Source organism: Bactrocera neohumeralis, chromosome 3, assembly GCF_024586455.1.
Source record: "Bactrocera neohumeralis isolate Rockhampton chromosome 3, APGP_CSIRO_Bneo_wtdbg2-racon-allhic-juicebox.fasta_v2, whole genome shotgun sequence".
Lineage (NCBI taxonomy): Eukaryota > Metazoa > Arthropoda > Insecta > Diptera > Tephritidae > Bactrocera > Bactrocera neohumeralis.
In genome coordinates this window covers 11,809,761-11,825,362 of record NC_065920.1, presented here as the reverse complement: position 1 = coordinate 11,825,362, position 15,602 = coordinate 11,809,761, and the positions used below count along the sequence as shown (strand labels likewise).

Genomic DNA, 15,602 nt, shown 5'->3' with positions numbered 1-15,602 from the left:
AAAAAGCTTGTGTGTGACAGCAAACATGCAACGAACCAATGTGTGACAAGCAGAGTACTGTAGGCGGTACAGCTAATCAAGCTTGTATGATATAATGTAGTCTTGTATGTATGTATAATCCTATTACCAACGACCATGGAAGCAATTATATCAAGTGCTTTTCATATTTATATACTTTTGGGTATACGCTAACCAACATACCACATACTTTTAGTTAGCGTATACCACATACTTTTGATTAGCGAATACCCAAAAATATGCTGGAGTGAAGAACCCTTATTATTACTGTTTTTCTGTCTTTTTCGACTTCTACACCATTGTGTCACGTATGCACTGAGTAATTTGTGTCATTTTATTATTTTATTTCAACAATTTACATATCTTTTCAAAAACCGGAAATTCAATTGCTTGAAATGCTAGAAACATGCTGGAAATTATGCGAGAAAAGCAACAACTACAACAACAGAAAATCCAGCAAATAGCTAAAGCATGTCAGTATAGTGAGCAAAGTCTGCTTCGCAGCCAAAAATTGTCAACTCAAAAGAGCCGCAAAGTATCTAAGCCGGCTCGCGCTCTTGTTTATGCGTGCTACGTGGCGTATGAGCAACACAAATTGCATGGCATTAGCATAATGACACGCTAATATACGCTAACTGCTTGCGAGGGCGCGCGGTTTATTAAACGGCGAAAATGTGTGCGACATATTACACTCAAATTTATTGTTGCAACTTTATGTGTTAGCCACTCTTTTTTGGCAAAAGAAAAAATTAAAACAAAAACTGCGGCTGATTTGTTGCTTAAGCCATTAGCATATAATTGTATGTATGTTTCAATTTAATGGGCATCGTAAATTCGCAGAAATGACCTTATTATTTATATTATTTTAAGCTTAAATTATTTTTCTCAATTATTTGGTGAATCAGAGCCCAGCAGCCTTCTCAATGAGTTGTTTTATTTTCTTTAGTGATTTTTTCTACTAAACGCCATTGCAGCATTTAAATAAAGTGTATTTTCTGTTTGCCTTTTTGCTATGATTTTTTGTATGGGCTGCTGTTGCTTCAGTGAGCCAAAATGTCAATGCCAATGTCGAAGCTCAGCCTCGGACTGCAAACCGTTGTCTCGTCCGTAGTCTCTGTGCTGGTGTCCTTATAATATTTCGGCGTCTGAATTATTGCACATCATCATAAGGATAAAAAGGGCCGAAAGCCTTAAACAACGAGTAGACAAAAAGTAATAAAAATTCGTTAAAGTGCTGTAGAATTTTGTCAGATGTACAAGTACTGTTGAAATATGACCATAATAGCTATTGGCAGCAGCTGCGAAAAACTTTTTCTCTGCACAATTTTCTTGACTTGGCGAGTTTTTACTTGCGTTTTTGTTTTACATTTTCTGGCCATTCTGCGTTCTTGTTTATTTTGTATTTATATATGCATGCGAGACCGTTGTTTTTGCCGCTTAAATGACATATTTCTTGTCTCAAATATATTCGACATCTTTTGGCTAGGCGTCTAGCTGACCAGCGGATAGACAAAAGCAAGACAAATGTGCTTCTTGAATGTCCTTGCAAATGTGCAATATTTGTATTTAAGCAGGTTTTTTTTGCAGCAATAAATTTCTGAAAAAGAATTCTAAAAGAAAAGAGATGCAGCTCGTTGCAGGCAAATAATTGCATAATAATTGGCTCAAGAAAAATTTATTTTGCTAAAGTTACTCTTTTTGACGAACATCTGAAAATGTTGTATTTTTGTTGAATTTATATATTTTGGAACAATTATTTCGTTTTAACTGTATGATATAAAATTGCAAAGAGCTACAAAGATTTGAATATTTCATGTTTATTTTACAAATATGAACGTTAGGAATTTACCTAAATAATGGCAGAAATTTTTAGTCTCCTGAAATACACAGAAAACATTGCATAGCTTAAGGCGAAAATTCAGCCAAGTCATATACCTGTTTCTCCTAAATGTAGGCAGTAAATTCTTAGTCCCTAAATATAAATATACAGAAAACATTGCATACCTTAAGGCGAAATTTAGCCACGTCATACACCTGGTTGTCATAAATGTGACGATAATTTCATAGTGCTTTTATAAAATTCAATGAAATCATTGGCCACAATTCTTGACTATATTCACGTTTTTCGATAGTCGCCTTGAGCTCTCTAACTTGCGTTCAAGACTAGTTAAGGAATGAATAACCTCGACATCATTTGTATCAAGTCATTTTGTGATAAGACTAATCGGATAAGACTAAAGCGGAATCATAGACAACTGTAAAGCTAAGCTGGCAAGAGAGGGTGCCCTAGCTCCACTCTCAGTAGCTGGACTACAATCGACTGATGCGCTGTTAAAAGATCTTTCTGGCCCAAGATTGGCCGCAAGAGATATTTTCCCTCAGTAAACTTAGCATCTCTCTAGTTATGGGCGTTCTATCCGGCCGTAGTCCTATCAACATTCATGCTGTCAGGTTGAGAATCTTAACGGACGCCAGATGCTGCAACTGCGTGGAAGAAGAGAGGCGGAAACAACTCAACACTTCTTTCCTGATTGTTTCGCGTTCAAAGATTAATCGCCAAACACTTGAGTGTAGAAGTTAAACGCCTAGACAAATTGGTTTCAAGGCGTTTGAACTGGTTAAAGTTACTGTTTTTATGGCTTCACAAAGCACTGCGATATTTGGGTCAGCCATCATACCTAACCTAATCTAACCTAACCTAGCCTATTGCCTACAATCAGGCACAAACAAAGCAAAGTCACAAACCCGTTAAGGTAATTGAAAATATCTCAATCAAATGACAAGAAATAGCTGGTATTCTCTCAATCTTTATATATCATAAAAAGTGTCTGTGGAGCGTGCTGATCATTTCACTGTATCACAAATCTTTGAAAACAATTGAAAATTGCATTTTTCGTCAAAATTTTGCAACGTTTTCCAGAATCTATTTTCTAAAAATTTTTCAGTTCTTAGAACTTAAGAGAATTATTATTGAAAAGTAATCCACGAGTTTTGGATATATTTCGAAGCAAATGATCCAATTTACCAATATCCTAACATTTGTTGCACATAGCTAAATCGTATCAGTTCTCCATGCTGATCATTTATTTGTATATTATAAAGGGTCTCAGACATTTCCAGTTACAATTTTTGTGACAACTTTAATTTACTCTGTTCAGGGTATAAATATCAGAGAAATTGCATACCATTCATAAATATTAAATCGGAGTTCAGTTCAATAAATCAAAGAGTCTATTAAATTCTCACCTCGCATTAAGGAATGCAATTTATCGTCGAACACGTGCCATAACATACCGCACATAAGTATTTATAAGTCACAGCAGCACTATAACATTTTCCTTGAAGCTCATAAATTTCCACAGCATTGATCCCATTACAGCGAATACTTACTTACTAATTAACTGTATACACTCATACTATAAACCACTTCAACTTTTATGTTTGTGGCTAAACTCCCAGGCGTGGAATGCATAACAGAACCGAACTGCTGACCTTGGGAAAATCGTCCAATTTTACCTGATGCTAAGCAGCGGCAACGCCACTACACAAATCCCAGTGCTGCGCGGCCGAGTAAATGCACTGATTTAATTTCAGCCAAAGCAGAAGATGAAAAAAAAATTTAACGAAAATCGGAAAGGCAAGGAGGACAGAAAGTAGTAAGGGCGCTAAGAAAAATTGTATAAAACTTTCGCCGTATGCTTGTGTGTGTGTGTGCGCCTGTAGGAAGCCGAGCCGGCAGTGGGTCGCCTCAAGAAGCGCTCGTTGTGGCGGCGAGCAAAAAAGAGATTAATTTGCAATTTGTATGCCTCAATGCGGCAGACGCGGAAGGCATCAGCAAGGACGAGCATGAAATGAAGCAGAAAACAAAAAAAAATGATGAAAAAATTACACAAAATATATATGAACGGTATATAGTATGTGTTCGGCATATGTGTTGAAGGCAAATCGGTGTGAAAATAAAAAATTAATGTACCGTTTTACAAGTGCAATATGCCGTTATGCCGCATACAAGCATAGCTTGTCTGTGCGCTTGTAGGTTGTTTTTGTGCTTGTTTATACATATATATTTTATATGTATATTTTATGTATGTATGTATGTCTATCTTGTTTGTATGTTTGTATGTGGCTTGCGAAAATTTCATTTGTTTACAAATCCACAACTTTTGATTGCTTTACGAGCGATATTATGAATATCTTATTGGGTTCTCGTGGAATTTCTGTGCATGTGCGCGCTTGTGTGCGTGAAATGAGTTTTCGTGGCAGTTGCAAGTTGAAATATGTTTGTGTGTGTGCATAATTGGGGTATTTCGTGTTATACACTTATACTCTAGTATTAATTTCACTTTGGGTTACATTGAGGCTGCTGGTGCAATAGGGTATTATAACGGTATCGAGCAGAAACTGTAAATATTCATAACGTTATTAGGTCAAGCTATGCAAGTTTTTAGCTCTATTTCCCATTTTCCAGGCAAAAGTGTCGGAACCACGCAATTTCAGTTTTCTCTTCTCTTTCTCTCTCTCTCTCTCTATATACATATAAATCTAAAAATGTCAAATGTCAAGATGAGTAGTATAGTTTTATGGCTTCTTAGCTTCTAAAAACGTATTCAAATAGATAGAAATTCTCTTTTAAAAATAGATTTACAGATATGATCTTAAATGCATTAGGAGTTAACTAGCCAGACCAATAACAAGAAACAAGAAAAACGATGACGTTCCCATGACAGTCTGGTCTTACTAACCGAAACGGACCTGGACTTTTTTTCCGACCAAAGACTGTCATCTCGGTACCATGCCTCGAAATTACTTCAGGAATGTTTTCTGCCGCTACAACAACAACAACAACAAAAACGATGATCTTAATCAGAGTCTGAATTCTTTAAACTTTTATGACCGACTCCGCACCGTCAAGTTCGTGTTAACTCTTAAGGATATCAAGTGCTTCTCCTTTCGCTCTTTCTATGCAAGAGAGGCTTTCTCTAACTCTTCTACTACTAGCTGTTACCAAATTATATACTTTTCGAAATAAAGCGTGTTCAACCACTCGGTCGATCTGGTTTGGTTTCACTAAACCCCTTCTTTAGTAGCAACTTATATTTGTTTTTGTATTAAAAAGTTTCATGAACTACATGAACTCAATTCAGCTTTAGTTCAGCGCCTTTATTCGCACAATTTTTTTTTATATTCTCTCTAATTCACAATGATTATTTTCGTTTTAATTCTGTGAGATTTATTTGATTTGATTGTCGAAGGTCGCGCGTAATGCTTTCAAAGCTATTGTTTACAAAATTTGTTTATTTCTTGTTTATATCTATACTACTTGCTAATTGGTTTTTGTACCTTGTCTTCGTTGTTTATTATTTTTTCTCATTTGTTATATTGTTTCTTTGTCGTCCATCTTTGCGTTGACGAAGCAATCAATTCCGCTACTCACTCTCTTCGCGCCTTTGACCTTGTAATGTTCTCCTACACTCTATGTTGAGTTACAACAATTAATTATGTTGGCATAAATACCAAAACGCAGTGTATTCGGAAGATGTTGTGAAAGGGTTGTGGTGTTCAATTTAATATTAAAGGGGCTTAGAGTTTAAAATATCTAACTATGCAGTTCTAGTTTATAGGGTCCCATAAAAACAATATTAAATGTTGAAAAAATTGTCCGATGTTACCAAATTTGCAAAATAAGTTAAGATACCTGTGATAGAAAAGACATCACTCACGAGTCAGAGCTAAAATATCGTTATCACTGAATTGGCTTAGCGAATGAAGGTAATAAAGGTAGGAAAAATAATGTGTAAGTGCTAATATTAAGTAATTTAAAACACACACTAATGACGGAGAGTGACAAATATAAAACTTTCGGTAGAAAATCGCGAAACCATTAACAACAAGCAGGGAAGGGTTAAGTTCGGGTGCAACTGAACATTTTATACTCTTGCAACTTGCAAGGATCAAAGCCAGGGAATTACTTTAAAGAGTAAAACGCCAACCTGAGGATCGAACTCCAAGCATTTTTATATATATGTACATATACTATATATAACTCCTATACTGACATACACATAAAGCTTGTTGTTGTAAAACAAAAACCATTGTATGTAGTATATCGAAGTTGGGGTACTATCGCCCAGATTTTATCTATTTTTCCCAAAATCACATACTGTTAAAATGTCACATACTAAAAGACTAATAATTTAGAGCCAAGTCAGCCGGATGTTCCTAAATCCTAATATATTATTAGTTATATGGGGGGTAAGTCAAGTTTTCGCTTAAATTTATCTATTTTAGGCACAAAGATACACTGTTATAAGTGAAACACTCTAGCACATTTTCATAGAGATAACCCAGTTATTGCCCGATATATACGGTACAAAGTCAGCTGGAAGTTCGATGTATATTAGGTAATGGAAGAAGGGTCCGATTCAATTCATTTATGACATACAGACATATCATTGTGAGAGAAGTACCTGAATTTCAATTATATATCTCAGGCATTGGCAAATATTTTCTAACAAAAGTCAACTATAGGTACAGGGGTCCATATATTCGGTACCTAAGGGCTTAAATAGTTTTAGAGGGATGTGAATAATTTGTAGTCATATGGTGGCATATTTTGAAGGCATTATTAGAGCGAAGTTTAGTTCTGCTATATTTATTGCTTCTTGATTTGTGTATTGGAAGGTAAAAGAATCAAGTGGAATTTAAAAGTCTGCTATATGAGAAGTAAAGCCTTGTCATACCATACCGGCGATAAATTTTAATGTCTCCGACGCATTTAGTTAATGATTCATCGCGCGTTTAGTACTTATATGGGGAGTGAGCAGGGTTGTCCTCCGATTTCATCCGTTTTCACACTATCGGTAAAAGTTCTCAACTTAAGTGGTTAAGGAGATATGTACATTAAATTTGTTAGAAGCCGGGGCCACGCCCACTTTTTCAAAAAAGTTCTGCCCCCAAGTGCCCTAGCTATTCCGATTCCCTATACAAAATTACAGCCTTATCTCTTGATTAAGTGTTTAGTTATGGCACTATGTATACATGTTTTTGGTTAATGGCGATTAGTGGGCGTGATCAGACGATTACGCCCATCTACGAACTCGAAAATTTTTGGTATTAAGGAACCCATATACCAAGTTTCATGGAGATATCTTAAGTTTTAACCAAGTTATCAGTCCACCGGATTTTAACTTTTCTCGTCATCCTGATCATTTATATATGTATACTATATATAACTTATTTTTAGGTGATACGAACAACCAATAGGTGAACAAAACTATTATACTCTATAGCAACTGGTTGCAAAAGTGTAATAAAACTTGGCATCGAAAATATATTAATCGTGAGCGAAAATATAAGACTCACGAGAAAAATATAGCGAATAGCGATATAGATAGTTTCGTGAGAAGCAATACAACGCGTGAGGAAAGATATAGCACTCCCTAGTAAAAATACGATTTCTTGAAGGTATATTAGATACACATATCGACTTAATACAGCCATGAGAACAAATAATTAAAAAAGAGAAATTTTTATACATGTATCTAATAAGTTTCACGATTTCTACATAAAATATAAATATATATTCAACTATATTTTCAATTTTTAAGTATTATTTTTCCTTTCTCTCCCTTTCCTTTCATATAGCGCTGTCAGCGAAGGCGTGCTCACCGATAATCCACATCTTGTGCTGCTCTTTTATCTGGCGCAACGTTTCCTACACGAACTAATAAAAAGTTATCGCCTCATACAGGTGGTGCCAATGGACATGTCCGGTTATTATGGTAAGTGGTTACGTGAATACAACACCATACACAAACACACATCACACACACACACACACAGTTTTGTAATTGCATACGTCAAGTTGCGCTTATCCACAATTCACACTTCATATGAGGATATGCCTGCGTAGTTGTCTCAAAGCGCATCGAAACTTCGCTTAACACCTACTTTTGAGGTTATACTCTGCTTTCCTTTTTCCAGTTTTATAGCTGTCAGCGGAAATCTCAAACGCTTTCGGTGCTTACTTTTATTACCGCTGACAGCAATTGAAGCGCCACTTTCACACACACTTCCCCCCACATATACACACACATACACGCACTCAAAGTCAAACAAAATTTCATCCACACATGCCATCTGGTTGCACATTAGGAGAAATGAAAAATTCTTGTGAAATTTGGTCAGCTCGTTGCATTGAAAACACAAAAACAAAAACAAGAAAAACAGCAAAATTTTTCATTGAAAACGGGCGCTTGAATTACAGCAACACATCGTGCAGCATACGATTATTACGATAGTGTGAATCGGAGATCTCATTTCAACTTGTTATTTGAAGTGTTCTTGCCATTGCAAGCGCTTTTACTTATTTTACACTGGCTAAGCGCAATGTGCAACTGCTTTAGGGTTATTACTTTGCAAACTGGGGTTTCTTCTTAGGAAACAATTACTTCACGTTGCATGAAATAACGAATTTACAGCATTTTCACTGCAAAAAGTGAACAACTTCCATAACATATTTTTTGCGAAATGTCACATGTAACTGGAGGAGAAAGTTCGAACTGAGTAGCCAAAAATATAGCCTGGTGTGAGAATTTTGTCGCTACGAGTTTCGAGTTCGACGGTTTGGTTTTTGAGTTTAATTTTTAACTTTGAGAATTTTTTTCGACTTATAAGCCCTCAAAATGAGTACTTTCAGAGAGGCATTCAAATTAAGATTTTTGAACTTAGATGTACATATACTTCTCCTAAGCTTCTCCTAAGCCTTCTGGCTTGCTACATAAGACACCACAGGCCTTGGCTGGTAGCACCTTAATGGAAGTTTCCAGGTGTCGTTCAAAAGCGATAGTTTCGACGAGGTTTTATGGTGATAGAGAATACAGGATTATTTGCTCTCCTCTCTTGACTCTAGATTATATATAATAATTTTTTGCATGTATAAACGATGATTTCCACCATAGGGCAGTCAAGAAAGAATGAGTCAAAGCTTTGGTTCTCAGTCAAACAGTAGGAAAGCGGCTGGGTGAACAGGGACAAAGGGATAAGCATATAACATACGTTTGAATCCAAACTAGAAAAGTGAGTGAGAGATAGTGTCTTTTCAGCAAAATTAGATAACGAATTCGTCTCCTTTCTACCTGACTACTGCAGTGTCTTCTTTTCTTTTCTTTTTCTACCAAGTAGTGTGCTCACAACAAGGCATATATTTATATATATAGATAACCAAGCGGCTTTGAAATTCCAAAATTCGCTTAGGTTTTCGTCAAAGTTAGTGAAAAAATGTCGTGAATTTCTTGTTTCACTATAAACCTGCAATGGGTTTCAGAACATTCTGATATCCCTGGAGAAGCAGATGAACTAGCGAGAGCAAGTACTACTCTAAAATTAAACTCCGGAGAAGAGGAAATGTATACGCTTTTGGCTACTTCTCCGCGAATGCAAGACTTTTCAAGGTTTTTCGACGATGCTTCGGCGCTGCACATTAAACTTTTTTTACTGATGAACTTCATCAGAAGAGTGAGTTGGTTCAGAGAGAAGACAATAGAGTGAGGGATTTTCTCAGTCTCGGTGGTATCACAATAGGCCTCCTTAAGGTCAAGGTATGCCATCAGACAGCCACTCTAACTACCTACCTCAGTCCAAACGGTGATCTATTTATAGCTGACGAAAGCTCATATTTCATGTACTCAGAAGTCCTTTATAAGGAAATTTCAATACTCAACGTTCACACCTGTTCTCTGGGCACAATGTTTGGGCCAAATTCTTAACTAACGGCATAATGAGGTCGCTAATTACAGTGAGAAAATTAAGAATTGTTTTTAGCGTAATTTGGAAAACACGTGACATGGTTTTGTTAGCATTTTTTCTTTTCAAAAACTGCATTCAATTCAAAAAATCACTGTCACAGCCAACTGACCTCGTACCAAAAACTTTTGTTTACCATTCGAATCGGTGCATGTGTATGCCTAGCTGCGAATATGGCTGTGAGTATCATCCGACTTGCTATTTAGTTGAATTGCTTGTCGCGCTGCAAGCATTATAGTAAACTGCTTCAAGTTCATTGCGCATTGCGTCCCCCTCGCCTGCCCTCGCACTCGCTTCTACGCCAAGCAATATAATGCACTCAGCGCCATATTCCCGCGATGCTCATTTTAAGTTAACAGTGCATTGGCGCACACAAACATTCTCAAGCAGTTATTTGCAAGTAACGCTGTGTGTGTGAATGTGTGTGTGCAGTGGCGTTGAAAACTTTGCTTTTCTTGCCATTTAAATGCTTTGCACGCGCACAGATTGCACTCGCGTAAACTTATTCTGCTACATTTAATGCCGAAACTATTTCAGCACAACTACACACACACACATACGCGCGCACACTTAAATATTCACACACAATCGAGTTACTTGCAATAATTTGGATTTTTGTGCAGCGCTCTTTGCATAGTTGGCAAATGTTGGCTCGTAAAAATTCAATTTTGGTTAGATTTGAGTGGATATCTCTCGAGCAAAGTATTTACAATTATTGGTTGGTGTACGAGCATTCGCTCAGAAAGTGTTGGAATTTCGTACGCTTTTGTGTTAAAGATTATTACGAGTTAAATGCGTTGACATTTGGTAGCGTTAAGTGAAAAGTTGGCATAAAATATTAGTAAACTGTTTGTAAAATTTTGAAGATTATTTTGGAAATTTATATCAGAAATGAAGTTTTCGTTTGAGGCACCGCTTAGTGCAGAGTTTCGTTCACCGCTAGATAATGACTACAATGGAGTCACATGTTTAAAGAACTTATTTTTTTGAAATTTTATCTTAGGAGAATATTTGTTATATTTTAAGGGGCTATACCAGTATGACACTTTCAAAAAATATTTTTAAAAATATTCTGTGAAATCGGCAAGGTCGTATCTTGAATAGTTTTTGAATGGCATCGTATAAATAAATAGAATAGTTGATACTTTAAACGCATTTTCCTCGAAACGACATTTTTCAAAATTGCTGACATCATAAGTCAACGAGAAATTTACCAAATTGAAACTGAGTATTCTTGAATATATTTACCATACAATGACCTGTGACCAATCCTTTTGATGGGTTGAAAATTATCAATTTGATATTAAGAAAACGACCATCTTTTTTCACAACCACACCATTTTGTTAATTTTTGATATTTTTCAAAAATTATATGTCTTGCTATTTGCCTTTATGAGCATTCAATATTTATCTCTATAAATTTGCTACAAATCCCGAAACAGGCAAATATTTATCAAAACTCTATGGCTCAAATAAGGTTCAGAGTATTCAGGTATTAATGACATTATAGGGAAGCTTACATGTTCCCTCTTTGTTCTCGTTCCATACAACTTGGTCTAGTTTTAGTCCGATCTGTCATCATGTGATGTATTTTTGAGTCTCAAATTAAAGAAATCTGATTGTAGCGTAGGCATTAAAGTTTTCGACAAGTTACAATAGACTATTCCAGTTAGTAGGAGAGTGTTTTATACCGGTATCTACCATGCATCGCCGTTATGTTTTCAGACGCTCGCTATTCCTAGACACTGAGGGTGCCAATAAAGAGCAGCTCATCAATATTTTTGCGTAGTGTAAGGCCTAGCAAGCCAAATCGTCTAAGTTTGATTGTTAACTCTATAGCTTTGCATGTCACATGCCTTTCTCTGCCTACTCCTTCTTCCTTGCGGAGCAGCTCCTTGCACCCGACATGCAGATACATGCGAGTCATTGCAGCTTCGATAGTTGGTGTTCGAATTTTGCGAAGCTTTTGTGGCCTGGGCCACCGCCTCGCACGATATAAAAAGACTGCTTTCACGCTGGGGTTAAACGTACGAAGTTTAATGCTGACTGAGATTAATTTAGAGGACCACGTGACATTTAACTAAGCAAATTTACCACACGCTTTATTTATGCGGTTGACAATGTCTTCAGCAGAACCTCCAGTGGTGGTAATTTTGGACTCAAGACAGTAGAATTCTGCTTTCTGCGATATGTCTCTGTCGTGCACAGTGAATGGTACAGATTCGGTGTCATTGTGCCCAGAGATAAATTCGGTTTATTCCATGTAAAATTTTTGGCCAACCGCACCATCATACTCGCCAAGTTTATTTAGATTTATCCGCATGTCTGATTTTTTTCTACTACGAGAGCAATATCATCCGCGTAACATAGTTCTTCGAGAAGTTTCAGAAATTAGCAAGGCACGCCGACTTTGCCCAATAACGCTTTGTTCAATACATCGTGCAAACAATAAGGAAGAGTACAGGTGGTGTACCAATAAAATAGCCCTGCTTTACATTAGTTTTCGGATAAATTGGGTCTGATAGCTGTTTGTTGTGTAAGACAATGCAGTTAAAGTCAACGTAGTAAGCTTCGATGATGTTCATGAGCTAACTGTATAATATTATGTATATTAGTAACTACTTGACCACTTAGATTTAAATTTGGCGCATAACATTATTTTGATACCTTCATGCACAGTAAAATCAGGTAGTCCGTCTACTTCCATATAATATTATTTTAAATGCCAAATGAGTCTTTCACCATACAATATTTAAATCGAGCATCAGAAACTACAAGATGTGACTCTTCCCATTCAAAAATATTAGAAATTTGTTAAAAACCTTTATCCCCGCCAGGTACGGAGTATTGGTGCCAAAAATTTTTGAAACTTGTACAGTTTGGTTCCTAAGGTGGTACAAATCCGCCCATATGCAACTTCAAACTACTCAGAATACCAGGGAGTATATTTGCAAAGTTTGATCAGAATTTTTAAGTTTTTAGTTTAAATTTCACTTGCCTAGACCGACAGGTAGATAGAACGATGGACAATTGAAGATACAGATAGATATCCCCTAATCTTAAAATGAATCCCTGCCGATAATTATGACAATTTTTTCTTATATTGATACAGTTTTTATATTCTAGTGAAGTTTGATCGCCATATATTACGAGACTAAAAGAAATTGAAATGAAAAAAATTTTATTAAATTATATTTTTAACGAAATTGTGGCTATAAAGTGATTTAAAATGTTGAACAAATATTTTACGTAGTCTACTTTATCACGTACACAAGTATTTGAGTGGCACAAAGTATTGAGTGAAAGTAGTGAGCTAATCGAGTGTCACCAATCCAAAACTGCTAATTACGATAACATCGAACAAGTTACAAAAACAGTGCTTGAAAATCATTGTGTTGAGATCAGTGAGATAGAATTTTGAAATCTCTTTGAAGTCAATTGAAAGCATTTTGATTAGTATTTCGGGTATGAAGCGTTTCAGTGCTAGACTCGTACTAAAAGATTTGAACCTATTGCAAAAATGCCGTCAAGTAAAGGCTACAAAAGAGGTGCTTAACATCATAGCTGAGGACCCTGTATTCATCAAACGCATTACTTATTGCTGATAAGATGTGGATTTATGAATATGACACCGAAACTGTCCAACAACATACCAGCGAATGGCGCTCCAAAAAGCCAAAACCGAAAAGAACCAAAATTCGTTAAAGGCACTGAATCCATCCTAGCCAAGACTTGGAACATGTATAAGGAAAATTTGATTAAAATTTGGTATGCTGCAAATAACTTAGAAACCTATTTTGAAGACGATAACAATAATTTTGTTATATGAAATTATTATCAGTCCGGATCAATTTCGATTGTATTTACTCCACATCTAATTGTGTCCGGATCAAATTTGATAAGACTTTATCTACTCTATATTTATAGCATCACGCTCAGTTTTGAGAGTTACAACAACCATTAGGAGTCCAAACTCCCCTGCGCTGTGTAACTTATTGCTTATAAGAACACTTACTGTATATTTTCTTTTAAATAAAACTACTAAATTGACTAAAATAATCGAAAATAATAACAATGGACTGCTAATGATTCGCATTGTAAACATATTTAATATTTACTGCCTACGAACACAAACACAAGCACGGTTGACTTAATACATAACTGCTGTTTAACATTTAATATGCTGTCAAGCGGGTTAAAAAGAAATTGTAAACAAGCAAAAACAACAACGAAAACACATTATTTGCTGCGCAATTAATGCGAAAAGCGCGCTTGTAAACAAGCACGGCGCTGGCAAATAGTGAAACAATGCAAATAAACACAATGAAAATATTACTCATACGCCATGTCAGCGAAATAATTTAAAATTACACACACAATCACTTCCCTACAATTACATAACGCCATTAATATTCATTTTATTTACCAATTGAAGCGCCTCATACAATATGCCTTTAATAAAATAATATTTTAATTACTACTTGCGTGTGTGTTTGTGTGTCACTCACTCTCTCTCCCTGCCTCTTGCCTTTCACAGAGAACCGTGCTGGGCCCTCGAATCTCGGCAATGTCATCAGTCAAATACTGCTTTGCAAACAAATAACACCCGACTTCAATCAAGAGGAATTATGCAGCATTACGAAGGATTCGCAGGAGATAGCTGTGCTGCTGGCCGAAATGCAGGAGTACATGCCGCAGCACGACACATATCTCGGTGAGTACTCTTACACTTACATGTAATTACATGGCAAACACATTAAAATAACGCAAACAAATTGCATTAATAATGCTTAATAGTGACATAATAATTATTCTGTGCTACACATCCATACATACATATGTGTGCCTGTGAGTTTGATGTGAAGCGTATTGCCTGCTTTGGTTAGCGTATAAATCATTTGTGCAATATGGTAGAGACAGCATACGCAGTTGTAAGGTTCAGTTACAATTACTTTGCGAAGATATGCTTTTATATATAGCGTTCTATAAATACTATATATGAGTATATGTCATATGTAAAAACAACTTTCTCTGTTGAGTTTTCCTGTAATGGCTTGAAAACCATACTTTATGGACAGACATGTTTTGAGAACTGTCGCAATAATCACATTTTCGAGTTACACATAAGCAATTTAGTCACTCCCGCGATGCATTCCAATAATGTGTACCAATTATCGATAATTTAGCTCAAATAAGCAAGAACTTTCTAAGAAATTATTATTTTTTGCCTTAGAATGTCAAAATTTTATAGAACCGCCAGCTATGATTTGGGGTCAAATTGGCCCTAATACTAAAAAAAGCAGTATTTTTTGGGTCAGGTTATATGTATTAGGCAGGTATGACTTATGCGCCACGCATAGAACAGTTTAGATCCTTTGCGATATCAATTTAAGTTCCGTTTAGAAGTACATTTCCTACAATTTTATCGATCTGGTAGCCAGATCGGCGCCGGCAAGCAGTATGTGTTCCATTCATGTTGTTACAGTGAGTAGAATTAGGCCGTGACTTTTGCCGTTTTGCACACAGGTAACTCGTTCATTCGCATTTTGATTTTCCTTGCCATGCTCCTATATAGATCGGATCGTCCACTATCTCATTGCCCTTGGATGCCTTTGTGACCTTTGGTAAAATCATTTGTTTCTGGCTATACTCTCCACTGCTGCTGGTGTTCTCTGCTGATGTATTAGTGCCTAGCTCCGCGACTATTGGAGCTGCATTTCTAGTGTCAATTCTACTTTCCTTTATTTTTAGTATTAAACCTTAGCTTGTACATATATCTC

The 15,602-nt window shown here is 36.2% G+C and overlaps 1 protein-coding gene across 1 annotated transcript in view; it reads left to right on the top strand.

Annotated features, from left to right (window-relative positions):
* Positions 1–15,602, top strand: part of LOC126753865 (uncharacterized) — a 91,071-nt gene that overhangs the window by 67,200 nt on the left and 8,269 nt on the right. The window contains exons 4-5 of the mRNA XM_050465602.1: positions 7,663–7,799; positions 14,360–14,536. Of these exons, the coding sequence (XP_050321559.1) occupies positions 7,663–7,799; positions 14,360–14,536 (314 nt within the window). The remainder of the gene's footprint in view (positions 1–7,662; positions 7,800–14,359; positions 14,537–15,602) is intronic.